We start from the raw sequence: 27,212 nt of genomic DNA on the forward strand, positions 1-27,212 counted from the left end.
CGCCCAACCTGTGAAACGGTGGCTATTTATGCGAGGTGCGAGCATTGTCATCATTCGTCCGTGCAGAAGCGAAAGGAAGGACCACACATTGCGAAACATATCTTTTTTTTCTTTTTCTTCCTTTCTTTCGTTTCTCTTTAGAAGCCTCGAGCAAGGAAAAAGCGCCCAAGAAAATTTTCGTAACAATTTTCTCGTGGCGTGAGGATAATCCAAAAACATGGTTCACTGCAGAGAAGAAAAAAGAAAAGCTTCCTAGAAGAAGTGTAAGCCCTAAATTATGGTGTTTAGGCTAACAATATCCGCAGGATTCAAAGTGAGAGCTGCGCATGGGTCGAAGTGAAAGGCTCCCGAGCGGACGTCAAGGGCCAATACGCTAGTTTTTCTCCCAGCGGGGAGCATAGACGCAGGCGACAACTGAGGCGACAAAGTTTACCAACCAAGGTGGCCGTCCAGCCCCCTGAATTGAAGGTTTGTGTTTTGTACCTAGAGGAAGGCACACTTTCTGTTTCTGGCTGTCTGGACTGGAATACAACATTGTCTCTTCACGCCCTCTTTCTTTCTTTCTTTTTTTCCTATCTGACAAGCGGCGTTGTATGCAAGATATTTAGGGAACGCACCGCTGCTGCAGGATATGCTTCTCGGCAATCCGTAAATAACACTTAGAACACATAGATAGATAACGAGTACACATTACAGATCACATGATGCCGCAAAGCCGAGCTACCTGCGTAGGTAGTTCGGCTTCCTGGTTCGAGTAAATGCTGGGTGTGAATGCGGGCCACGGACTGAATTTTCAAGGCTTTACGTTTGCAAGTGCTTTTTGCCATTGGTCAGTCGCCTTTTCTAATAATATGTCCAACCTTGCTTTTACGAACAGTTATAGCGTAAGCATTTGCATACAGGCCCACATGTCCGCATTCACTGTGCATGCTATAAGGCTATTAATGCATTAGAAAAAGTAACAGACAATTGACCCATATTCGTGAGGTTTCTCTTACGTAAGTGCCGTCCGTGATTGGCTGCTGCAAGGACGGTCGTCTCGTTATCACGGCAATCGCCATCATTACCGGTTGTAACTCGAACACTGACCAATGAGCAAATGCTGTCACGCAAGAGAAGTTTTTTTTCGAATACGGGCTGTCCCAGGTGTCGCATAAGTTGTCGCACAAATGAACTACGGCACGAAAGACACCTAGTTTTTATGAGGCACACTTCCTTTAAATTAACCTACTATAATGAATGTTTAATATTTGAATTCAATCAAGGTATGCGCTTTAATTCAGGTTATAGTAGTCATTCCTGAAATTGAACATAATTTTTAAAAAAACATTGTTCAAACATATGTGCTTCAGATATCCATTACTGTACTTGCTACTCAATTTGCCTATTCTTAATTAAAAAATAATGATCTAACCACTAAAACGTCGCTGCCACCGCGTACAGTTTTGTCGTATCACATGAATGAGCGTATATTTTATATAGGCTTTACTACATAAGTACGATAAAGTTAGAAATAGGGGCTGATCTTTATAGAAGGATTTTCTTTCGTAAGAGCTCTTCATGATCGATCGCTGCGTGAATGTTCTCTATCGCGACTACCCAGCGCCTGTTCAAGCGTACTTTTGACGTCGCGTCGTCCGGCGTCGGCGCGTTTATGATATCGCCGCTCGTATTGTGGTCAATATGCGCGTCATGGATCGAGTATGTATACCTCTTTAACCGTTGAAGACATGGAACTCATTGCGGACGGGACTACAGCGCGCTCAGCGCACAACGCCAAATGGACGAGCTATAACCTACAAAGCATGCTGTTGCGTCACGTTGCGCGACACAAAGCAGGGAGTACGTCGTAGATACACCCCGTGTGGTAGTCGCTTTACTACTAATCCATCGCGAACCATTCGCCTTTGATAGGCGGCGCAAACGCACTTCGGAGCGTACCACTCCCCCATTCTGTGCATACATGTGATGGGATCTGCATACATTGACCTATTTGACTGCTTAGTTAAAACGCAAGCCTCCTCGTCACCGGACAAACGAGTCCTGAGTGAAGAAGCTAGAATCTGTCTTTAGAAGCATGCGCACAAGACTACAAAACAAGACAAGAACGCTAGTTATGGAATTCGCAAGCATCGGCGTGCAACGTACCCTTGATCCAGACAACACATGGTTCTCTAGGGACCTGCAAGAGAATAAAATATGCCAGGAATAAGTCACGCTCATTCCCTCGCGCATTAATTTCGTATACAATATCTTACCGCTTCATTCAGATTACATTACCAAATGGTACAAAACGTGAATTTAAATGCAATGGCAAAATAACCTGACCGAAATGTCACTTAGCGGAGGTAACTTGCGGTCGGGTGTAAGACAAAAATGAGAGCCAAACAGGGCATACGGCAACATGTTGGCACGATGGACGTTATCGTTAAACATAAGAAAAAGCACGCAATATATATTAAGATAAATATATGCTGGGGTTTGACGTGCCAAGACCACGATCTGATTATGAGACGCGTCGTGGTGAGGGACTCCGGATGGCATCCAATGCATAGTGACGTGCACACCCAATGCATGGCGCGCGGGCTTTTTTGCATTTCAACCCCATCGAAAGGCGGCCGCGCCGGGCGAGATTCGATCCCGCGCTCTCGGGCTTCAGTAGCGCGAGGCCATAGTAACTACGCCACCTGCGGGAGATATATGAAATTTGTACTGCGCTTATTGTGCGCTGCGACAGCGAGGAGCACGGAGCCGCAGCGCGACGGCCGCCCGCAGCTAGGTGACGTAAGCAGAACGTCGCCTCGAGGGGCGCGGCTTTGCACGTGCTCGCTGCAGCCTCCGAACTTCGGTTTCGCGCATTCCAATAGCCGAAATTTGTCGTGTCGCAGTTCCGCGGGTAAGCGCATCTTTCCAGATCAAAAAGTCGATATGGGTTGCACGGGGAGAGTTTGCTCCAATTTCCCAATGACGACGAGCCCGCTGAAATTGAAAGTTTGAAAGTTGATTAATTGATTTTTGTTGATTACCAACTAATTGGTATGTATCACCAGTCAACCCTTGTTCGGCACCGATGACGGCATGCCTCCGAAGAAACCGCCCTTTTATTTTGGAACAGCTTTTTTTAAGTATTACTTTAAAATCTTCGTAGAAACAGCCCGTATATGGTCCCGATAAACATCCCCGTATATACGAACAAACGCTTTACTTTGATACAGCTAGTGCTTAAAAAATAAGCAAACAAAGAGTGGCACTAACGCCGTACATATTTAGCTCTTGTACGAGAGACGTATGAATAATCATATAAAAGCCTTTCAAAAATCAAAGTAAACAAAGTCTACCTGAACCCCGTCCCGCAACAACCGATGCAACATCATTTAGAAAAGACAGCAGATTGCTTTTTGTAGATCGCCCATGCATAAATACATTTGTTGCTGTAGTTAGTTTGAGTGTTTAAACTCAAGGCACAGTTGCTTGCTTTAAACCACTAGATAGGTGATACCGATCTGTGGTTCTCTACTTTGTCGTTGTCACCAGACATATGCACCGTAACGACAACGGCAACGACAACCACGCACAAACTTTTACGATAAGATCTGTGACACTGTCGAAGGCTAGAAAAGTTCACATTTGACGATGTCACCCTATTGACAAGTAAGTTTTCACTAATAAATGTATTATCGCACATGTCCGTCACAATTGGTGCCGAATGTTAATACAAAGAATAAAAAATAACCGTCCAAAGCCTGAGCGATAACCCGAGAAGAGGCTGACCCATCCCCGGAGCCTGTCACGTCACCAATGCGCGCATGATTTATATTCCTTCCGCATGCTTGGAAAATTGTTTTAGCCGCCTCGACAAGTTTAGTTCCACGTTTTCCAAATATTTATCTCTATCTCGGCGGTAAAGATGTTTGCACTGTGTCCTCACCGAACTGGCAAATGTAACATCACCACATGCGCACGATAATACCGTGAGTTCAGTTGGGCAGCGTAGTATAGAACTAAACAGAGTCGGTATTTCAGTGCGCATGGAACGCGTAAACGAAGTATTGGAAGTGTATGACGAAGAAAACCCATGCTGCATGCATGGCAGTTTGACAACCTTGACCGGTTGGCAGAAGCACCGACTCTAATATGCAGTGGCCTCGACATATATAGGCCATGGAATAAAAAAAAAGAAGCATGCAATGTGTAAGCACTTTGACTGCATGTCTAGAATGATATAATGTGGAAAGACATAGACGAAAGAATGGAATAGACGAGTGCTAATCACAACGGTACATTCATTTGAAAATTCACCGGTATTTATACTACAATACAGAAATGTGGCAATCAGATGAAGCAGAGAAGCTGATACAACAATAAAAGAAGCAAGCAAAATTGGCATAATACTGAGCATTGAGCATTACACGATGTCAAGGGGTGGTCGCAACCTTGACACAAACATGCAAAGGTTGGCGCGATTCCTTGCCCAACGTGTACACGGGAACGTGCGCGGTTCAAAATAGGAAAGAAAAAAAAAACAGTGGCATCGCGCTAAATAACTACGTGCACACCTCTCTACCACGTTATTCTGTTTTCTCAAAACGTTTTAGATGCTGAACACTCGGCCCCATCTACAACTATCACTCACCCGGAAGGCCAATATAACAGGTTATAGGTTATACCGCGATCACCAGCAATAGGTTATACCGCGATGTGCACTGATAAGGTCTCACTTCACACGAGCACGTGGCCTAGGGCACGGGCCAAGCCGCGTGCAAGTGCGATTATGGGACCAGGCGGGACCGCATGCTAAAACATCGGGGTTCACGTTGACAACGAAATCCATACGCTATCGAGTGCTTTGCAACAATACCGTTCGCATATCATTATCGAAGGCGAGAAATCACTCACAAGTGCTGTTTCCCGTTGGCCAGCATCCTTTGCTAATAACATGTCCGTCATTCCGATTGACTTGAATCGAACAATTTCAGCGTAAGAGCGGTTTTGGCAATACCGGCCTAGAAGTTTTGTATATTCAGCCTCCGATCTGCTACAACGATCGACTCCTCGAGATTCCACGTGCGCAAGCTCTGAGAAAGACGTGCGTGCGCACATGGAACTTTGGCCGGCACGCTTCGTGGTAACGAATCGCGCACCGCACAAAGCGGTCCAATGTGGGAATTTGTCGAGCGTTACTTGAGCTGATAGCTCGAAGCAACCTGAGGCACTGTGGGGCAGCCGTCTGATTTGCACGAAGTAAGAAGAGAACAGAGCGTGCGTTACATGTTAATAGCGCGAGAGAGCGGATACGTCGCTAAGAGTCTTGTTTTCTTCATCAAGAATCGCAAAATAATAATAGTAATAATAAAAACTCAGTGCCCTTCCACTCTGTGAAGAAGGATGACCAGCGAAGCTGTGTATGCGGGCCCCTTGATGGCGAACTGCACCTCCGCCGCTGGTCGGCCCGGCATTTCACTATATATATCTTCTGGATCGGCCCACGTATAGGGAGTGCTTAACGCCTGCTTCATCTCCGCCGCGGGTCGGCCCGGCATTTCACTATATATATCTTCGGGATCGGCCCACGTATAGGGAGTGCTTAACGCCTGCTTCATCTCCGCCGCGGGTCGGCCCGGCATTTCACTATCTTTGGGATCGGCCCACGTATGGGGACATCTTGGCTGTAAAAAGGTTTCACTAAAATACAGAAAAGAAAAGAGGAAAGAAGAGAACGAGAGCACAAGTTACGATGCTTAGCCGGGGTACAGTGGCTAGCCGGAGCGCAGCTTACACTACAATGCTGCTTGGTTTTGATAACCGGCTTCCACGACCAAACTGCTTACGTTTGTACTCTCTTATATAGTCTATATGCTAAACTGGCAGGTCTCGTCAGTCAGCATAGCACTCCCACCCTCATAGCTGCTCTTTCGCGAATATGCACTATAGGACTATATGGGGGAAGTTTTAGGCTCCGGATAAGTCGATTTTAGTAAGTTTCTTTTATGCCTTTTTTAGATTATGCCATGACATACTGGCGAATAGATATACATCTTTTTGCCATACCACACTTTTCCATATACCTGCCGAAAAGGTTTTCGTAATCAATCAAATTCCGCGTTGCCGCCAGTATGAGTAAATCTTTACACTTTTACCGAGACCGCTCTTTTCCATTGAAAGCAAATATACGAATTTTCATTGAATTTGTTTTCTTATGCGGCTTTCACCTTTTCAAGACAGTTATTTTCGTCACACCAGCTGCTAAAGCTCAACCACCTGATCAAACATGAAGACAGAGCATGCTGTAGCACAAGTGTCGAGACCATTGAAGAAAAAGAAAGACCAAAGCTCAATGTTACGCTTACCAGGAGCACGAGCACGTGTTGAGCACGAGGAAGGTGAGTATCGAGAGCACGTAAGTTACGATTCCCATGACGTCCGCCGCTCCACCTCGAGCTCGCGCAGCGACCTGACGCGCGAATGATGCGCCCTTGGGATCACACAGCCAAGTCAACAGGTCCGTGGCGCCACATTGGCCCAGGGGGAACCGCGACGTACAGGTGGTGACGTTCGCCGGCTGACGCATCTGGAAGCAACTGAACCATAGAAGGGAAAGCCACAAACAGCGCCCAAGAGCTTCGCCTCCGCTTCGCCAGTGGCCATCACGGGGAGCCACTGCTTAGGTGGCGTTGGGTGGTCTCCGCACCAGACAAGCGTACAAAAGGAACGGCCTCCCTCGCAGCCTTGAGGACGGCGTCCCTATACGGCAGAGCTCATTTTACTCTCTCTTCAAGACGGGGGAAGAGGTCTCTCTCGCGAGCACGCATGTCGCCGAGAAGAACAATGCGGTACGTGTGCTTTTGATAATGGACACACTATATGCGCTCGCGCTGTGCCGCCATGCTCAATCGAGTCGCGTACTCCTCGCCTCGAAGCACAATGCTCTTTCTGCGTGAGAATCACGTTGTCTCGTCGTCGGCTCAGTGATTTGACACTTCGCGGATCGCTGTTACGTGCGACCATATTGTAAGACACGTGCGCACGCGCGCGCGCACACATGCGTTCCTGTGCAGGGCTTGGGAAACAATGCAAAGCAGGCATCTTTCATACGGTCGCACTTTAATTAAATTAACTCGTGGGGTTTTATGTGCCAAAACAACGATCTGATCATGTGGCACGTCGTAGTGGGAGACTCCGGATTGATTGCGACCACCGGGAGTTATTTAAAGTGCACCCAACGCGTGGTACATGGGCGTTGTTGCATTTCGCTTCCACCAAAATGCGACTGCCGCGGCCGGGATTTGATTCCGCGCCCTCGGGCTCAGCAGCGCAACGCCGAAGCCGCTACCCCACAACGCCGGGGCAACGATCGACCGGTCTTGCCTTTATTTTCCGAACATGAGTTTCCGAACATAAATAACTTCGTATAACTGTAACCACTGACCTCGTTTGGAACACTCACATATTTAAGATAACTTCAACTGCATGGCGAAAGCCCTTCTTTCTTAAAAGATGCCCCTGACATGCTCCTGTGTCCGTTAAGCTTCTGGCTTACAAATAATTCATTAGGCCAATTTTAGAATATGGAAACGCAATATATGGTTTCCTCATACAGCAACTAATACAAGAAAACTAGAACATGTGCAAAGAAAGGCGGTTAGGTTTATAGGTAACAAGTACAGGACTACTGATTCACCCTGCGCTCTGCTAACTTTTTGAGGCCTTGACACATTGACGACCAGAGCAAAGCATTCCCGGCTGAAGTTTCTGTTTCAGATACTACACTATCACTAGAAGATCGATACATCAAGCTACATCTCATTCGCAAACAAGAGCTACAAGACACAAACATAAACATAGGCTCATAGAATACCTCTGCAATAATGACCATTTAAGTATTCCTTCTTTCCCCTTGCGATTATGGAATGGAATCAGCTCGATCCTTCTGTTACCAATACAGATTCATTGTCAGAGTTTACCAGGGAAAAAATTGGTGCTCTGTGGCCACAACTGGCCCTTGCGCCAAAAAATACCCGATTAATCAATCAATTTACCACGGAAAAGATTTCACAAGTGGTAATGTTATCTTACTACTCCTAAAGTTGTAGAATTATTTTTGTAACTCCTTAGTTTATAATCACTCTCCTAACACTGAAAAAATATGTTTACGCCAAGTATGTTACTATTTCTTATGTATTCTGTGGCATATTGCACGATATGATTGGTGTATTCACGATGTCGTTTGTACGTTCTCTTAGGTTATATCTTTAAAATCGTTGGTGTTCATGTGCATATATTTGATGTAGTGTCTTTACGTATTGAATTTGTATTTTAACTTGTCACTATCCCAGTTGCACCATGCTTTCTTTGTTTTTGTTTTTTCTAACTTGTATGGTTGTACCGGTACACACATACTTTTCTTTCTATTCACTTTCTGTCGCGAGCTCATGATATGTTTTGTATTTCGCCCACATGCTTGACTCTCATCAAAAGAGCTACAGTATTATAAATAAAAATAAATAAATATTGCTGTAGGCTTTCTTTTTATACACGCCACTCTCAAGATTAGCGAATCCTAATGTCAGAGACGGCGGCAAGTCATGCGTAGTAATACTCCTGTTTCAGCTGGATAAAAAGGAATTATTTCTTGTGGAAAGATGTGTTCTTTTCTTTTAAAAAAAAGCAAATTTTCCGTTCCTTTTTTTTTTTTTTCGAGGGAACACAGCAATGTGCGAGCCGCAGAAAGTGCGCAATTATTTTTGCTTATGTGAACGATAAAGGTAAGAATATCAGTTGTATCACAGACTTACAGTGCCGACTGTTGGGCATGTTCGTATGCTGAAACTTCGAGAAAATTGCTTTGGAAATCAATTTCTTTTCATTCCCGCTGCTACATAATTTAGCCGGCAGCGACAGATGAAATAGTAATAAGAAGTGCCACATCAGTCTTTATTTAGCAGCGACAGGAGTAGAGAGCACATTGTACTTTGTAAACGGTATTTCGGTTCATATTGGATCCTCGTGGGTTGCGTCTGTCAAAGCCCCTCGGCTGATATTGACGTCATCGGAATTGAACAACCCTTTGCGACATCGACTGAACGAGCAATTAGGTATCTGAGTTGCAGCGGGCGAACCACTGATCCCTACAGTGATAACTGTGGTAGTTGAGACAATGGAACACATACCGGGTGTCCCAGCTAACTTTAGCCATAGTTTAAAAATATGCGAATGCCACGTAGCTGGACAGAACCAAGGTGATGTTGTTTGCCGTCGCTTGGAGTGCTTGGAGTTACTCAAATTATATTTTTTTCATTCAGCCTAATTAGATAATTAATCTTAATTAATTCATCAGCTCCTCAAATACGATAGTTCGATGAAAAGTGTCAATGAGAAAATTGTAGAGCAACATGAAAAACTCCTTATACACCTTTCTGTTGCTCAATACGTGCCACATAAAAGTGTTTTCCGAGCATGAAAGAAGGCCGCGAATACAGGAAAAATTGCCGCGCGACTGGCTGCTCGAGCCACTTTGCCTCGAGCGGTCACTTTCTGTATACAGTTGTAAAGACTAGTGGCGTGGCCAGGAATTCTTTTCTGGGGGAGGGGAAGGGGGGAACGAAGTTGACTGGGGGAGGGAAGATGGAGCTGGCGAGTGTTGTCGCACGTCGTTTTATGTCAAATGACCGTACACTGCAATTTCGAGGTGGGAAGAGGGGTGAACGTGCCCGGTGTGCCTCCCCCCCCCCCTTTGGCTACGCCCCTGATTAAGGCTTGGATTTTTAACAAAACGTCATCATTTTTTGTATAAATAACTATGTGTAACAGAAAAAGCAAAAAAAAATAGAAATAGCACGATACCCCTGGATGATGGTCACACTATAAATGCAAAGTTAAGCGCCTAAGAAAATTGCGAAATACGAGGCCTAGCTAACTCTCCCTGCGCTCACGGGATCAGTGTGCCTCCCCCTCTCCCCTCTGGTTGCCATGCCCCTAATTAAGGCTTGGATTAAAAAAAAAAAAACATCGTCATTTTCTGTGTAAATAAATATGTGTAACAAAAAAAGCAAAAAAAGAAGCACGATACCCCTGGATGACGGTCACACTATAAATGCGAAGTATGTGTAAAAGAAAAAGCAAAAAAAAAATAGCACGATACCTTTGGATGACGGTTACACTATAAATACAAAGTTAAGCGCCTAAGAAAATTGCGAAATACGAAGCCTAGCTAACTCTCCTCGCGCTTAACGGAAACGTCCCACACGTTACCCCGTGCAGTCGAAGGAGTCAGGAGTTGGGCCGTATAACATAATTAATATATTTCTCGACATATACGCCCAGAATAGTATGTGAAACACTTCATCTTGCATTACAAAAATCTGGAAGCAAAACGTACGTTTCCACTTACAGGCTCCTTTCCCCTGTCTAGCATATTTACACCGACGTTAACGGAGAAGTGCCGTCCTGCCAGCCGATAAAAGAGGGCCAAGAGAATAGAAAATTAAAAGGATCGTTACATAAATGCTTTGCGTTCGTAAGCGCCGTTTGCCATGTACAAACCGGCCGCCTTCGTTAACAATACGTCCGACCTCACGATTGGCTGGCGTCTGCTCTTACGAACAGTTCTGAACGTAATAAGTTTGTTGTGAATATGCGCCCGATTTCAGTGGTATTGATTTATGCATTGGAACGCATGCCATCTGCTATTCGTTCGGACGGTAGCCTGTGGTCAATGACCTTGGGTACATTATATTGATGAAAGGAGGCATGAGCGGTGCACAGATTTCAGAAAGGCACCCGTCAAACTACCCCGCCGTCTTGCTTTTCCTGGTATCTAAACGCTCAAGAAGAGACCCAATTACCATCCTTATTGATTATTATATCTTACAGCCTGCCGACACTGTCGTTAGATGGTGGGGCCTCTCTCTCTCTTTCTATCTCTCTCTCTCTCTCTATACCAGCTAATGTTGAGTTGCTGCTATTTCTTTGGGATCTGCTTTTTTTATACATACTATGTAGTACCCCCTTTCCTGTGATGATCTCTCAGGAGAGCAGCAGTATTCTTCAGTGAATGAATGAATGAATGAATGAATGAATGAATGAATGAATGAATGAATGAATGAATTCTAACCCATAACGAACAACACACGAGTGTCCAATGTAGTAAATTAGAAATCACAAGAAGATGATGGCGATTTTATTGATATTTATAGTGCCCTAATCAATCCCACCAGCTATGTGACCTTAGTAAATTGCTTGCAATAAGAATTAAAAAGAAAAAGTCATCTTCTCTATCTGCACGTGTAAAGCACCTGATACGCTTTACTTTCGTCAAGAAACATGACACTTTCGAGAACGGCCGTCGAAAGTGATAGTGTTCTTGAAAACACGTGTTCCGCTGCCCACCTCTGGTGTCGAGATGCTGCTGTGCGTCTTTGTACCCGCAGGAGCCCTCCGCCCCGCCTCGTCTCGCACCGCAACCCTGATCGTTTCCAGGTAAGGTATCACAACAGTAACCTGATCAGCACCCCACACGCAGACGCCTTGTGTGTCTATAGCCCCGCAAAGGCGACAAACGCGGCTACAGAAGCAGTGCTCTTATCCTCCCAAATGACCGGATAAACTACGGCCTGTTCTCAGTTAGGCCCCACCCCTTCCCTTCTCAACCCTTCCTGCTCACCTGACGAGCAAGCCGTCTCTCCCGGATGCACCTTCATTCTGCGTGCCAGTCGACGTACTCCCCCGCCGCTTCCGTACTGAGCTGCGTAGGAAAAGCTGTAGAACCGTAATCCTTTCGAGGAATAGGTCAGTTGGCGCACTGGGTGTGCATATCGTTGCAGGACTTTTTTGTGCGGGCGCTCTTCTGCCAGTTCTCCCACCAACTTTCGGTCAATACTTGTAACGGAATTTACGTCATCGGTGGACACATTTGAATAGGTGAGGAGGAATTTGAGTTTAATATTGCGCCAGAGGCTGTTTCTCAGCTGTGCACTACTTTGTGTGCGGTCGAACAGCGCAATTACGCGAATCCTGCCAACCGTCGTGCTGTTGCATTTCTTCTTCTCACGTTTTTGCCTCGTGTATGCGTAACCTATCTCTCCTGGTCGTCTCGTGGGCCCGTATTCACAAAAATATTTTTTATCCGCGTACTATAAACGAATGGAATTCTCTCCCTGTTGATGTACTTCAATCAGGGAACTTCACAAATGAGTTGGAAAACTATTTGTCACATAAAATAACACAACCATAAGCAGTATTTCTCGCTATTTTTCTCGTTTTTTATGTGAAATTTCCTGTATTTTGTTGTGTTTAGTGCCCGATTGTTGTAGTTACTGTGCTAAAGCAAGCATTTTGATTTTTGTAACGTGGCTATGGGCTGCATCCTTTTTATGCACTGATTATATATATGTATATATATATATATAATCTTTGTAGCATTGTCATTACCGTGTTAACTGTATTGCCCTTCCTGCATGAGCCAGTATGTTGGCCTGCAGTATGAATAAATAAATAAAAAAAAGCTTTTCTCTAGAACTGTTCGTCAGACAACAGCCAGTCGTCATGTTGGACATATTATTAGCGTAGGCTAATACGAAAAGCTTTACTAATTTGGCTCCTGATATGAAAGTCTATAAGTGACCGATGACGAGCTCACGTAGAGCTTTCGTTTGCGGATTTTATTATTGTATACTTCTAAAATTCGTGGGTAAAAATTTGTGATGCACTTACAATAGACAATTGGGGAGCGATCGGGGGTTCATATGGAGTCTATTTTAAATTAGTGCTTCATTCTTTCTTTGTCGGCGGGTTGTTATTTCGCGACACGATTTAAAATAATCAGTAGTCGTCTTTTGCGGGACGTATATGCTCAGTTTTCCCAGACAATTTACAAAAATTGCTGAAAAGAAGCGATTTCCGACTCTTGCGCTTCTTTTGCATCCTTGCCGGTCAACCGCGGCATAAAAACTGGCTGAAGAGGCGTTTCTGAAATACCGTCGGGTACAACTATTATTTGCATACCTTAAGTTGATTTTCCGTATTCTGGTAGACTCTCCACTCTATGCCATCATACACTCTAAAAAAATCCACACTTATCTAAGCCTGCGTTTGAAGTTTTTTTACACGCTTAATCTAAGCGTGATATTTCTCCACGCTTACCAATCACGCCTGCTAGGAGTGATCAGCAACCGCGCTTCACGGGCAGACGTGATGAGGACACAAGCGCTACACAAACGCAACAGCACTTGTGTCTCGTCCTTGTTCTTTTGTAGTTGCATGTGTTAGCGCTGTTATTTTTCGTCAAATCAAAGACATGGGTTTGCAGCTGGAAATCAAGAGCTGTAACCGGCAGAGTATACCTATTCATGTTCATTGAACACAGTCACACTTGTTCTCTTTAGAGCCGAAAATGTAAACTATGCAGAGCTAGACTACATAGATATCCTAATTCAAAGGGCAATTGAGGTTGCAAATTAACTAGCACGTGTGGTTACAACCTCGCATGCAGCACTTTGGAAATGCTGGTAACTGTCAGTCGACAAACAGCTCACAAAATTATGAACTTTCACTTTGTAGGCACCGATATAGTATGAGCGGCATACGCGGCAACTACACGGCATACACGGCATACCACACTGATGCACCACTAAGTTCTAAATCATGAGAAGAAGCACAGCGTAAAATGCAGAGTGGCATCTCCCTGCTCGCCACCGTTGCCCGAGGAGAAATGGCAGAGAGAGGACGGTGAGCTGGCGAATATAAAATAAAAACAACAGAATTTGGTACTTCAGCACAGTAAACTGAACAATTCGGAGGAATTCAACAGCCCGGTGTCATGCAAAACTTGTTAAAAAATGCACGAAGCTGACTGCTCTCTATTTCGACCAACGCTACTGCTCGCGTAAAAGGTTCTCGCGTTCCAATGAATGTACCATTACGGTAAATTTGCACCACACATCGTATACAACCACATAGCGGAAATCATGTCAAATTGGAAGTTAGCCGCTATTTCGTAAACGCGAACCATAACTAATGCTCTTACCTGCATATTCCAATCGTCCATGAACAGCAGGTGAGGGACCGGAACATATCCATTATCCATATAAAAGTGCTGCTCTGTAGCGGTCAGAACGCGGTGGATTCTCTCTCGTAAACTCTCGTAAACTCGGCACAGTGCACAATGTATGCATATACCACTCGCGTTGTACGCCATGAATGTCCGTAGAAGTGAATATGGCGATACACACCAACTCTGACAATCAGACCGGAAGTTCTGGGCTGCAATGAAAGAACGTCGCTCGTGGCAGTCCGCCGGAAAATCCACACCAAAGATGGTCGAGCGCAGCTTCCAAAACACCAGTCTCCTTCAGCCTCCCCATGAAAAGTTTCGCATTCCCCGCAGGGCAGTGAGAAGACGCAGAGCGTTGTTCTCCCTTACCCACGCTCCGCGCAGATCACGTGATATATCACGGACCCCCTATTTTGATTTTTATAAGCGGGCTGGAGAGTTCCCGAGCGAAGGCTCCGCGGGATGTTAAGCGTGTGATTTGCGTTTCTCACGCGTAAGCGGCTCGCTCACGCTCGCACAAGGCAGAACCATAGCAGGCAGTCTTGCCCTCACACTTACATGAAGGAATGGCACGCTTATTTTCGGTCACGTGATGCTTGAAACGTCACCCACGCCTCATTTACTTTCGCGTCTCGCTTAAACTTACAGTTTAGCGTGAGATTAAGCGTAACTTTTTTAGAGTGTACCACTAACTTTGAGGCATATGCTATGGCAAAGCTCTTCAAACGCTACGGTGGGCTGTTGTAACTCTCTTAGCGTCTTTCCGTATACTATATATATATATATATATATATATATATATATATATATATATATATATATATATATATATATATATATATATATATATATGGTAGCACGCGATGGTTTATTAGCCACGTGCCTGCTCTGCTAAGGTCACTTGTTACGTGACGCCATCGGGTAATAAAGAATGTTCCACATCCGCCCACCATGGCTCTGAGTGGCGCTAGTTAACACTCTTTGGGCTAGATATTATAAACATAAATATCAAAGTTAGTGGACGAATTGATAGCCGTCACTGTAGCACAATTTGTAGTGCAACGTACGCGTAATGCCGAGGTTGGCGGTTCGGCTCTCAACGGCGACAAGTTATCTTTTCGTCCACTTTTATTTCCCTTTCCTTCATTATTTCCTACATTGCAATTTCAACCACAGTTAATTTCCCCGGTGCTTTCCTTGGCTTCGTTGTCTGTTGGCTTTATGCGGGCACGATTAACAAAATCGAGCTCCTCCGTTCCCCTTCTCTCTCTCTCCCTGTATATATATATATATATATATATATATATATATATATATATATATATATATATATATATATATATATATATATATATATATATCCAAGGGTCACGAGTCACGAGGGTCACAAGGATCACGATTCCAAGGGTCACGAGTTCAAATCACCTGTTATGTTCCTTTTTTTTTCCCTTTTTCTTTCCTTTTTCTTTCTTTTTAATGTCTTTTCCTTTATTTTATCACTGTACGGGAACCCTCCTAAAAGAAAGATATATATCTTCAATTATGTATGGCCACACATGTGCAGGTCATAAATACCAGGTTCTCTAGCCGAGTGCCATCCGTGCGGTATAACCGAGCTCAGATTGGTCCACCTTGACTGATCAAATAGGGCACCACTGTAGGTTAAATGAGGCGTACAACTCCTGCGGGACCCGCCGTGGTTACTCAGTGGCTATGGTGTTAGACTGCTGAGCACGAGGTCGCGGGATCGGATCCCGGCCACGGCGGCCGCATTTCGATGGGGGCGAAATGCGAAAACACCCGTGTACTTAGATTTAGGTGCACGTTAAAGAACCCCAGGTGGTCGAAATTTCCGGAGTCCTCCACTACGGCGTGCCTCATAATCAGAAAGTGGTTTTGTCACGTAAAACCCCATAATTTAATTTTTAATTTAACTCCTGCGGGGACGGTAGGGTATCCGCCTCCCGTGCAAGAGGACCGTGATTCAAATCCCGGTGCCGCACAATTCTCCACCGGAAAATACAAAAAAAAAAAAACCGTGTGTTGAGAAAATTGCACAAACAGGCCTGGAGTGCGGCCTGATCCCGGTGACCAGAACCGGTAACGCACTCTCTCACCAGAGCAGGATTGGCCCCCCTGGTGCAGTACTTGGCCACAACCTCCTATATGAACACAACAATCAAACCCCGGCCCTCAGTCCCCAGCAGCTGCGAAGCAACTCACCACGGCGGCGGTCAGACCTGCGACGCTGCAGAGGGTGCTAAGAATTCCTGGCTCCGGACAGGCCGCCATTGGAATATGAACCTGGCAACGTTTAACGCTAGAACGTTATCTAGTGAGGCGAGTCTAGCAGTGCTATTGGAGGAATTAGAGGGCTGTAAATGGGATATAATAGGGCTCAGTGAAGTTAGGAGGCCAAAAGAAGCATATACAGTGCTAAAAAGCGGGCACGTCCTGTGCTACCGGGGCTTAGCAGAGAGACGAGAACTAGGAGTCGGATTCCTGATTAATAAGAACATAGCTGGTAACATACAGGAATTCTATAGCATTAACGAGAGGGTGGCATGTCTTGTTGTTAAAGTTAATAAGAGGTACAAAATGAAGGTTGTACAGGTCTACGCCCCTACATCTAGTCATGATGACCAGGAAGTCGAAAGCTTCTATGAAGACGTGGAATCGGCGATGGGTAAAGTCAAAACAAAATACAGTATACTGATGGGCGATTTCAATGCCAGGGTAGGCAAGAAGCAGGCCGGAGACAAGTCAGTGGGGGAATATGGCATAGGCTCTAGGAATAGCAGAGGAGAGTTATTAGTAGAATTTGCAGAACAGAATAATATGCGGATAATGAATACCTTTTTCCGCAAGCGGGTTAGCCGAAAGTGGACGTGGAGGAGCCTGAATGGTGAGACTAGAAATGAAATCGACTTCATACTCTGCGCGAACCCTGGCATCATACAAGATGTAGACATGCTCGGCAAGGTGCGCTGCAGTGACATAGGATGGTAAGAACTCGAATTAGCCTTGACTTGAGGGAACGCAAGAAACTGGTACATAAGAAGCCAATCAATGAGTTAGCGGTAAGAGGGAAACTAGAGGAATTCCGGATCAAGCTACAGAACAGGTATTCGGCTTTAACCCAGGAAGAGGACCATAGTGTTGAAGCAATGAACGACAATCTTATGGGCATCATTAAGGAGTGCGCAATAGAAGTCGGTGGTAACGCCGTTAAACAGGAAACCAGTAAGCTATCGCAGGAGACGAAAGATCTGATCAAGAAACGCCAATGTATGAAAGCCTCTAACCCTACAGCTAGAATAGAACTGGCAGAACTTTCTAAGTTAATCAACAAGCGTAAGACAGCGGACATAAGGAACTATAATATGGATAGAATTGAACAGGCTCTCAGGAACGGAGGAAGCCTAAAAGCAGTGAAGAAGAAACTAGGAATAGGCAAGAATCACATGTGTGCGTTAAGAGACAAAGCCGGCAATATCGTTACTAATATGGATGAGATAGTTCAAGTGGCTGAAGAGTTTTACAGAGATTTATACAGTACCAGTAACACCCACGACGATAAGGTGAGAGAGAATAGGCTAGAGGAACTTGAAATCCCACAAGTAACACCGGAAGAGGTAAAGAACGCCTTGGGAGCTATGCAAAGGGGGAAGGCAGCTGGGGAGGACCAGGTAACAGCAGATTTGTTGAAGGATGGTGGGAACACTGTCCTAGAAAGATTGGCCGCCCTATATACACAATGTCTCATGACCTCGAACGTACCGGAATCTTGGAAGAACGCTAACATAATCCTAATCGATAAGAAAGGGGACGCCAAAGACTTGAGAAATTATAGACCGATCAGCTTACTGTCCGTTGCCTACAAAGTATTTACTAAGGTAATCGCAAATCGAATCAGGAATACCTTAGACTTCTGTCAACCAAAGGACCAGGCAGGATTCCGTAAAGGCTACTCAACAATAGACCATATTCACACTATCAATCAGGTGATAGAGAAATGTGCGGAATATAACCAACCCTTATATATAGCCTTCATTGATTATGCAAAAGCATTTGATTCAGTCGAAACGTCAGCAGTCATGAAGGCACTACGGAATCAGGGTGTAGATGAGCCGTATGTAAAGATACTGGAAGATATCTATAGCGGTTCCACAGCCACCGCAATCCTCCGCAAAGAAAGCAACAAAATCCCAATAAAGAAAGGCGTCAGGCAGGGAGATACGATATCTCCAATGCTATTCACAGCATGTTTACAGGAGGTATTCAGAGACCTGGAGTGGGAAGAATTGGGGTAAAAGTTGATGGAGAATACCTTAGCAACTTGCGATTCGCTGATGATATTGCCTTGCTTAGTAACTCAGGGGAGCGATTGCAATGCATGCTCACTGACCTGGAGAGGCAAAGCAGAAGAGTGGGTCTAAAAATTAATCTGCAGAAAACTAAAGTAATGTTTAACAGTCTCGGAAGGGAACAGCAATTTACAATAGGTAGCGAGGCACTGGAAGTGATAAGGGAATACGTCTACTTAGGGCAGGTAGTGACCACGGATCCGGATCATGAGACTGAAATAACCAGAAGAATAAGAATGGGCTGGGGTGCGTTTGGCAGGCATTCTCAAATCATGAACAGCAGGTTGCCACTATCCCTCAAGAGGAAAGTGTATAACAGCTGTGTCTTACCATTACTCACCTACGGGGTAGAAACCTGGAGGCTTACGAAAAAGGTTCTGCTGAAATTGAGGACGACGCAACGAGCTATGGAAAGAAGAATGATAAGTGTAGCGTTAAGGGATAAGAAAAGAGCAGATTGGGTGAGGGAACAAACGCGGGTAAATGACATCTTAGTTGAAATCAAGAAAAAGAAATGGGCATGGGCCGGACATGTAATGAGGAGGGAAGATAACCGATGGTCATTAAGGGTTACGGACTGCATTCCAAGGGAAGGGAAGCGTAGTAGGGGGCGGCAGAAAGTTAGGTGGTGGCCACAATGAGTACATGACCGGGGTAGTCGGAGAAGTATGGGAGAGGCCTTTGCCCTGCAGTGGGCGTAACTAGGATGATGATGATGATGATGATGATGATGATGATGATGATGATGATGATGATGATATCACCATCGTGCATATCAAAGAGCAGGTCGACTTAGCATGTACGCTGTTTTACATTTGCCATGGTTGCTCTCCCTACCTTTACTCTCCTTGGTTTCTCACTCTCTCTCATTGAAGGTGAAAGGTCAAAATTGTTATAAGATGAAATAACCTTAAGATGTTCAGGCATCTTATTTTGTAGAATCTTTACCCAACTTTATATAAGAGCCTCCCGAGAAATTCGGGCGATTGGTTTCCCCAACCTCTAGGACCCATGATCAGTTGTAAATCAAAGGTGTTTTGGTTAGTGACGCACAAGCAGTATCTAATGTCTTCAATGAACATTTTAAGTCCGTATTTACTAACAATAGTAATATATTTCCAATATTTGAAGCCTCGCTCCCGCCTTTGGACGACCTTGCCATTAGTGAGCATGTTATCTTAAATATGCTGCTTAACATCGATGTAAAGAAATCACCTGGACTGGACAACACACCTAATGCCTTTTTGAAAAGGTATTCGCAATGGGCATCCAAATATTTCATTATTTTTATTTAGAAGGTCCGTATGTGGAAGGTGAAATTCCGAGAGACTGGGGGACTGCCAGAGTGAAACCGCTTCACAAAAGTGGAGACAAGTGATTGTCAAGAACTACGACCCAATTTCACTAATATCGACTGCTTGTAAACTACTTGAACACATAATTCACAATCACATATCAAACTTCCTCGAAGCTAACAATTTTTTAACTAAATATCAGCATGGATTAAGGAGACACTACTCAACTTGTACACAGCTAGTAGAAACTATACATGATTTTTCCTCTTCAATTAACCATGGAACACTTATTGACGCAGTATTTATGGATTTCTCGAAAGCTTTCGACAAGGTCACTCACGAAAAGTTAATTTATAAATAAAATACAAAGCTTCATAGCAAACAGTTAGTAAAGTGGATTTCAGCCTGCCTTTTATACAAAGAACAATTCGTTGTTTTTAACGATCATTGTTCTGACAGGTTTGCAGTTCACTCTGGCGTCTCTCAGGGCTCTATCCTTGGGCCTTTGTTATTTTTTATATAAATTAATGATATTGTCTCTTACTTTCATGTGAAAATTGGACTCTATGCTGATGATTGTGTCATTTGTACAGAAGAAGTTTCTCAAATCAACTGCTACTGAATAGCACGTTACAAAAAGTTTCTGCATAGTCTGAATCATCACAAATGTCCACTAACTTTGAAAAAAAAACTGTCTTAATGAGGATCACTCAGACAAAATATGCCTTACCATTTGATTACTGTATTAAAGGCATGACACCTACAGAAGTAACAGAATATAAATATCTAGGCATCTGGGTCACTAACAATCTTAGCTGGAATAAACATAATGATTTCATAACGTGTAACGCTTTTCGTAAATTGTTTTTCTTAAGACGGGCATTGCGGTTGTCCGCTCCATCTGTCAACCTTCTTGCTTACAAATGTACTGTTTTGCCTACCTTAGATTATGTGGCTATCATTCGGGACTCTGATTCAATGAGACCAACATAAACAAAATAGAGAGTGTTCAGAGGCGGGCTGCTAGATACATATATAACAATTACTGACGTACATCGGCAACACATCCTTTAATCAAATCTGGCCTGCCGACGATAGCTGAACGAGATCGTTCTGCACGACTTAAATTCATGTGCCAATTTATTAAAGGACCCTACAGAACTAAACTCACCCATTTACTTCATTTTTCGTCTGGGTATACGACTCGACAACGACGTCAGCTAAATTTAACACCTTTTCACGTTCGTAATAACTGGTTTAAGTACTCATTCCTTCCACGAACTATAAGCGACTGGAATATTCTCACCGACAATGAAGCGGTGCAATCATCACTGACGTTATTCGCACAACATATTACCTAGTGTGTGTTACCCAATTTTGTCAGTTTATTGTTCTATTGTGTCTTTTATTTCTACTGTCTGACATCTTGTTCAAATGTTTTATTCCTGATGCTGGCTGCAGAGCTTCGACCTGCACCCTTATTTCTTTTTGTTTGCGTTTTGCCTATTTTATTAAACTTTTTTTCCCCACCGTGCTATAATACCGATATTGGGACTGCAGTATCAACAAAAAAAATAATATTAATCTTCGAAAAAGAAAAATCTAGAAACGAAGCAACGAAAATGACATAGAGATAAAATATGATTTTGAGCGTATTCTCTTAATGTTAATGCCAATCATCAAAAATTGACGAACACGTTATGTGCACGTATACAGGTCGTTTCCTGTTAACTGTCCCAACCCTGGTGCCTGAGCATTTTCGGTCATTTTTTTTTTTTAGGGTAATGCAAACGATACATTGACCAATCGTTCTTGGACAAAAAAAAATTACGATTATATATAGGCGCCGAATTCACAAATATTTTCATCATTAAGTGCTCCTTGCCATTGGTCAGCCGCCTTCACTAATATGTCAAGCATCAGATTGACTGAAATTTTCTCTTCCGAACAATTCCAGCGTAAGAGCTTTTTTATGAACAGGTCCTAAACAGCAAATATGAGAACAACGAGGACAGCGTGAGGACAGCGCATGAAATTAGGTCTTCAACGTGCGAGATAGTAATGTAGTATTTGCCCGAAAGATAATCATAAAACAGTTGCGCCTCTACATGCAATCCATTTACGAACTTGCTCAGATTTACGCAGTCGAGCAAGATCCAAAACGTTACAGAGGAACTTAAGTCTCCTTACGTGCATTGAATGCGAAAGCATTCTGACTCTTCCACGCGATGGTTTTCGCTTGGTAGCAATGTGCTCGAAATGGGCAAAGTCAATTCTGGGGGGTAGGCTACCGAAATTTTGTGGGTGGGCCAAGTCGGTTTTGAACGTGGTTCAACTCAATTTTCGAATTGGACAAAGTCAAATCTTTGCGTGTGGGCCACGGCCGTGGCTGTTCACCATGGGATTCCGCAGTATGAGCCGCAGCAGGTCCAGCGCCGGGAACGTGACGTCATCGCTTGGAGAATCTGCCCCAACAAGATGGCTGAGTAACACTAACTTCCGGAGTCACTGAGCTTCACAAAGAGCAACGTCAGGGCCTCCCCTTAGTTTTTCCTTGCTCCATGCATTCAGTGCAGGCGGTGTGTCCTTTCACCCTTTCCGCAGTCAGATGCTCACAAACGCCGAGGTCCTATACATACAGCTCTCTGTGGGCATTGCTCAAAAAATTTCAACACATTCACGCGGAATAAACAACTTGTGCTATTTTCGCATCTCCCATCATAGGGCATCGCTAACATAAATTTAACCCGCTTCTCTCTTTTTAGTTATTCACTAGCAAAATTGTCTCGAGGATCCCTGTGGACGCTCTTGACATCCTTTGCGACCACGTATCATTTGCGTGCGTGCGTTATAATAGAGAGTTTTAGGCTAGGGAACGCAAGCCGCTTGCGTCCCCTAATCTAAAACTTTCTAATGCTTTGGCCCACTGAACGGACTCTTTTTCATTGTCAGAATTTTCACACATCCAACCTGAGGTCCCACACTCCGCTCACAGCGCGCACGCTCTAATCCCGCGTCGAACGGCCACGAGGGTTCGAGCACTTCGAGCCTACACACTGGGCGCCGCGTCCGTCAGCGCCTGCTCCTTGTGCCGACGCGCTGCTGCGCGGCCGGCCGGCCCCAGAGACCGCGCACGCTGCAAGGGAGACCCCATAGTTCTCGGGAAAGAACAGCATATTTTATTATTCTGGGTTTCATTACAAAACAATTTTTTTACAGTGCAATCGAATATCAGAGCCTAATTATTATACAACATGGCCAAATGGTTGGCGGTGCCGGCGAACGGCGCACCCCGACAGAGACAAAGCCTATAGTCTAGAGCGGCTGCATAGACATCCTTGGACCAGCGCATGCCATCGCGCAGCCCACAACAGAGCTAGAAAGTACCAAGCGAGACAAGCAGCATAGAGGAACAGGGGGATGTGGCGTAGGGAAGAGCATGAACGGAAGGCGCTGTCTGGGGACACCCAGGCGACAGAAGAGTGCACGCGCCACCGAGGCCGTGGGACTATCGCCTCTCTCGTCTCACCTTCCCCCCTCCGCACCAATCCCTTTCCCAGCCCCACCAACACTTATGGCGCCACCTTCAGGCCCATACCTATCTTACTCCCGCACGTCTTGCCCTCTTCCACCCCGGGACGCACTCGCCGGCTTGCCGCTTATGTGACGGCTCCCGCGCCGATTACGCTCACGTCCTATTCTCCTGCCCGGCACACTTGCCCCCTGCCTCTGGGCGCCTAAGCAATCCGCAGCAGAGGGAGGCTGCTTTGTCCAGCACCGAGCCGGATATCCAACTCCGGCAGGTGAACTGGGCGGAGGACGTCGCGACTAGGCATGGCCTGGACGCCACAACCGGCAGCCTGAACGCCGCCCACAACGCTGCTTTTTAATTTGTTTTTACTTTTGGCCTTCTCATCAATAAAAGTTTTTCACCACCACCCCGACGAGCCGAAGTAAAACACGTACGCACCTTCCGACATTTTCAAATACGGTTTCATTCATTCAGTCATTCATTCATCGAGCTCCCGGTCCCGTCTGTCTCGGGCGACGCGCACGTGCACCCATGCCGCCCGCAAGCTGAAATCCCGCCCAAGATCTAGCCAACGGGACAGGAGACGAAACCATCGAGGGCGGGGCTTCCGGCCGGCTAAGTGACAGTGTTTTATTGCGATAGCAATTATATGGACAGTCCAAGCGAATTTTCGCCGTCGTCGCCACCGTAGGCGCCGCTGTGAGGTTCCGTATATATTTAGGTATATGCATGCTATACGCCACGCCATGCTTTAATACATGCAGTATATGCTGGTTATATTTCCGCACCATTCTATCACTAAAGTTGCTTTATACCAAGTCATACATTCTTGACATAATTATTCCTCAGAATTTTGAGAATGTCAGCCCGCTAAGAAATGCCATGAAACAAAACACAGACAGTGCGACAGTGCACGCCTTTTACCTTAAATCTTCTCAGACTTAAATATTAAATGTGCGAAACAATAACAGAGCTCAAACTTTAAAACGACGTACTCTTTTTGGCGCGGCACTTCGCACCTCCGGGATCGGCCCAGGAAAGGGGTTGAAAAAAACCAGATACGGAAAAGCGGTAGTAAAGTCGCTAAGAAAGACGTTACCTTTCATGAATAGAGATAAATGAAATTGTCCCATGGCATGATTCAAACAGAGTGCCCCTAGCGCAACAACTCGTTTTTACTAAGCTTACGTTTGCTTCAATTCATACCGTCACTGCAGCTACGAGTCTTACACTTCATGTAATATTCTAACATGTTGCTATCGCCTTCATTGTTTCGCCCTTATGGCGAAACTGTAATATATTTTTATGACTCGCTCCACCCCGACATGGCGAGAGGCGAGGGACGTGGATGTTCTCCGAAATGCCACGGCGCGCGCAACTGTAATGGAGCGCTCGAACTCCCACAAACCTCTCTCCACATGGTAACATTTCAGTATCAGCTTGCTCCTAACGCGAACACGATGTGATTCAAGCATCAGGGCAGTCTTGTTTGCCTAAACTAACAACTAATCACCGCAAAAAAATTACGCTTCTTTCTTATTACGTTTTTGGTATGCATTGACTAACAGCATTAAAAACTATAACTTAGCTGTGCTGTTTTGGGCGAAAGCTAAACGATCCTTATTTTCTATTCTTAACATTAATATTTCATTCAGCGTTAACATTTCATTCAGTTGCTGGTGTGTCAATGTTTTATTTAATTATTTTAATTATTCATGCAAGATCCATCTGCGCTGTTTACTTTGTGAGCTGCTGCTCTATACAGCACTGAAATATTGTGATATGTTATACAGCAACAAAGAGGTATATTCGTTCAAAAAGCTACTCGATGTAGTAACTTTTTGTGACTACTCCTTTCTTTCATCTAAAGATAAATAAAGCATCTAACTGAATTGAGTTGAATTGTTAATTGTAGTTCATTAAGTTTGTCTGACTCCAATGTTGGGACTTTAGGTGGATTCACACGACAGGCTATAGACCGCGTTGTCATTCGGTGCCGGTGAGCTACATCACGCTTATTCGTCTTTGGACCGAAAAAAGAATCGGCCTCATCGTGTGAATCCACATTAAAACGCAGAGTCATACGAACCATCGGGTCAAGCAAGCAATGGACGATCCTGAGGATACGGTTCACACACGAGCAGATCATGGTGTTCACATGGTGACAAAGCGGTTCGTCAAAGGACTGGCGCCGGCCAATCATGGTGGCGGTCATAATATTAGGGAAGTGGGTCGGCTAATGAAAAATACGTCTTTCGTACGAAAGCAATGACAGTTCACAAAGCTTTATGTTCGCTAATAGCACTTGTCAGCACATCTTCTAAGGAACGACTTGAGTGCTTCCTGAAATCTGCCCGTTTTGTGACCCATTTATTACTGTCTCGGCTCGGAATGCGAGAGGACAAGACTCTAATCCGGGCCACGATTTACGAGCCCCCTTTCGAATGTGAGAACGCTACGTAATAACGGGAGCCGGTCAATCTGTGATAGCGAAGGGCTTGGCATGCGCAAACAGATCTTACGAACGAAGTGAGTGTAGCCTGAGCCCCTGCTAGGTACAACCTTAAATGAAAATCAATGGCCCGAAGTAGCGACGACAGAAATACGCATGTGTAGCTGCGTGATGTCTGCTACCTGCCGTTGTGGTTTACTTTGCGCCATAAACCCTGGGCCGGAAAGACGCAGGGACCCGGCCACCCATGGGGCATGAAGCGACGCGACAAACATTCACAATCGCCCGAGGAAAGTCTTTTACTATTCCCAGCCGTTTTTCCACAACATGCGACGCGGAGCCGCATTTAAGCCATGCTTTGTGAGCCGACTACAATAGCGTAGGGAGAGTGTCTATCCGGCGCCGAGGCGGCATCCAGCGCCACGCCTGTAGGCCGCGTGCAGACAGGTGTTAAGTGCCGCCAGATGAGGAGCGCGCTACAGATCGGCGCCGCCCACTGTCACTCACGGGCTGCACTAATAGGTGTCGAGTTGGGTGGTGTACGTGGCTCCGGGCGGACACGGACAGCGCGCGGCGGGTGGCCGTGTCTGTGCATTTCCTGCGTCGTGGCCCCCTCTTTTTCTTTTTTCCCCCCTTTTCTTTTTCAGCCTGGCCGCCGCGTTCAACTGCTAGGTGACCTTGACGGCGACGAACAATTGACGAATCGCCGCGGCGCCGGTTTGATAGGTAGCAGTGGGACAGCGCTCCTAGAGACGACAATTTGTCGTGCCAGCTTTAGGCCAGCAAAATTGTCAACAACCGTCCTTGAAATACCGACTGAGTGTGCAAAGGCGGCAGTGTCGCGTCAGTTCACTGCTGGAAACTGCGAGAAACCAGCTGGGGGAAAGGCTATAGAAGATAAGAACATGACGAAATACCTTCAGAGTTAGTGACCCCCGTTCGCGGGTAAAATCCCGGCCCTAATCATAGCACTGGGGGCGTGAATTTGTAGCTATGCTTTTTCCGATGCTGCTTCTTTTCGTGCTGTTTGTGCTTCGTCAGTGGTCAGAGCGACGTTCCGCCCGCGTTTTCAATGGGACCAGCCGGCCGTGAACGATGGATGATACAAGTGACATAGAATCGAGTGGAAAGCATCGATACAATATCATGTCCCCTATTTTGTTAGCAATGAGACTTTCGAGCCAATATTACTACATAAACATGCGTTCCTGGCCATTCTAGGCCGCCTTATTTTGAATTTCGTATAGATTATTTCACGCGAAACGTATAGGTTGTGCATTCTTATAGCTTTTTAAGCTTCAGAATGAACACATCTATGCGGTGCCTAACATTATTTCTAAATCTTTATCACACCATGTTTATTCATAAGTGTTAATTCGTCAGAGGAAATTTGGAAAAATTCGGCATTTCATGAGCAAGATGTGCCATGATAGCAGCGTCGTCGTCTCTGTTAAATACGAGCACTAGTGGCTATGGTGTTGGGCTGCTGAGCACGAGGTCGCGGGATCGAATCCCGGCC

General features: G+C 45.1%; 1 protein-coding gene across 1 annotated transcript in view; it reads right to left on the minus strand.

Moving 5' to 3' along the window:
* LOC126547917 (protein Wnt-8b-like) overlaps positions 1 to 4,947 on the minus strand; it is a 37,241-nt gene extending 32,294 nt beyond the window's left edge. The window contains exons 1-2 of the mRNA XM_072288260.1: positions 4,897 to 4,947; positions 2,149 to 2,182 (exon numbers count right to left, since the gene is read on the minus strand). Of these exons, the coding sequence (XP_072144361.1) occupies positions 2,149 to 2,182; positions 4,897 to 4,947 (85 nt within the window). The remainder of the gene's footprint in view (positions 1 to 2,148; positions 2,183 to 4,896) is intronic.
* Between the last annotated feature and the right edge of the window lie 22,265 nt (positions 4,948 to 27,212).

This window comes from Dermacentor andersoni, chromosome 1 (genome assembly GCF_023375885.2).
Source record: "Dermacentor andersoni chromosome 1, qqDerAnde1_hic_scaffold, whole genome shotgun sequence".
Taxonomy (NCBI): domain Eukaryota; kingdom Metazoa; phylum Arthropoda; class Arachnida; order Ixodida; family Ixodidae; genus Dermacentor; species Dermacentor andersoni.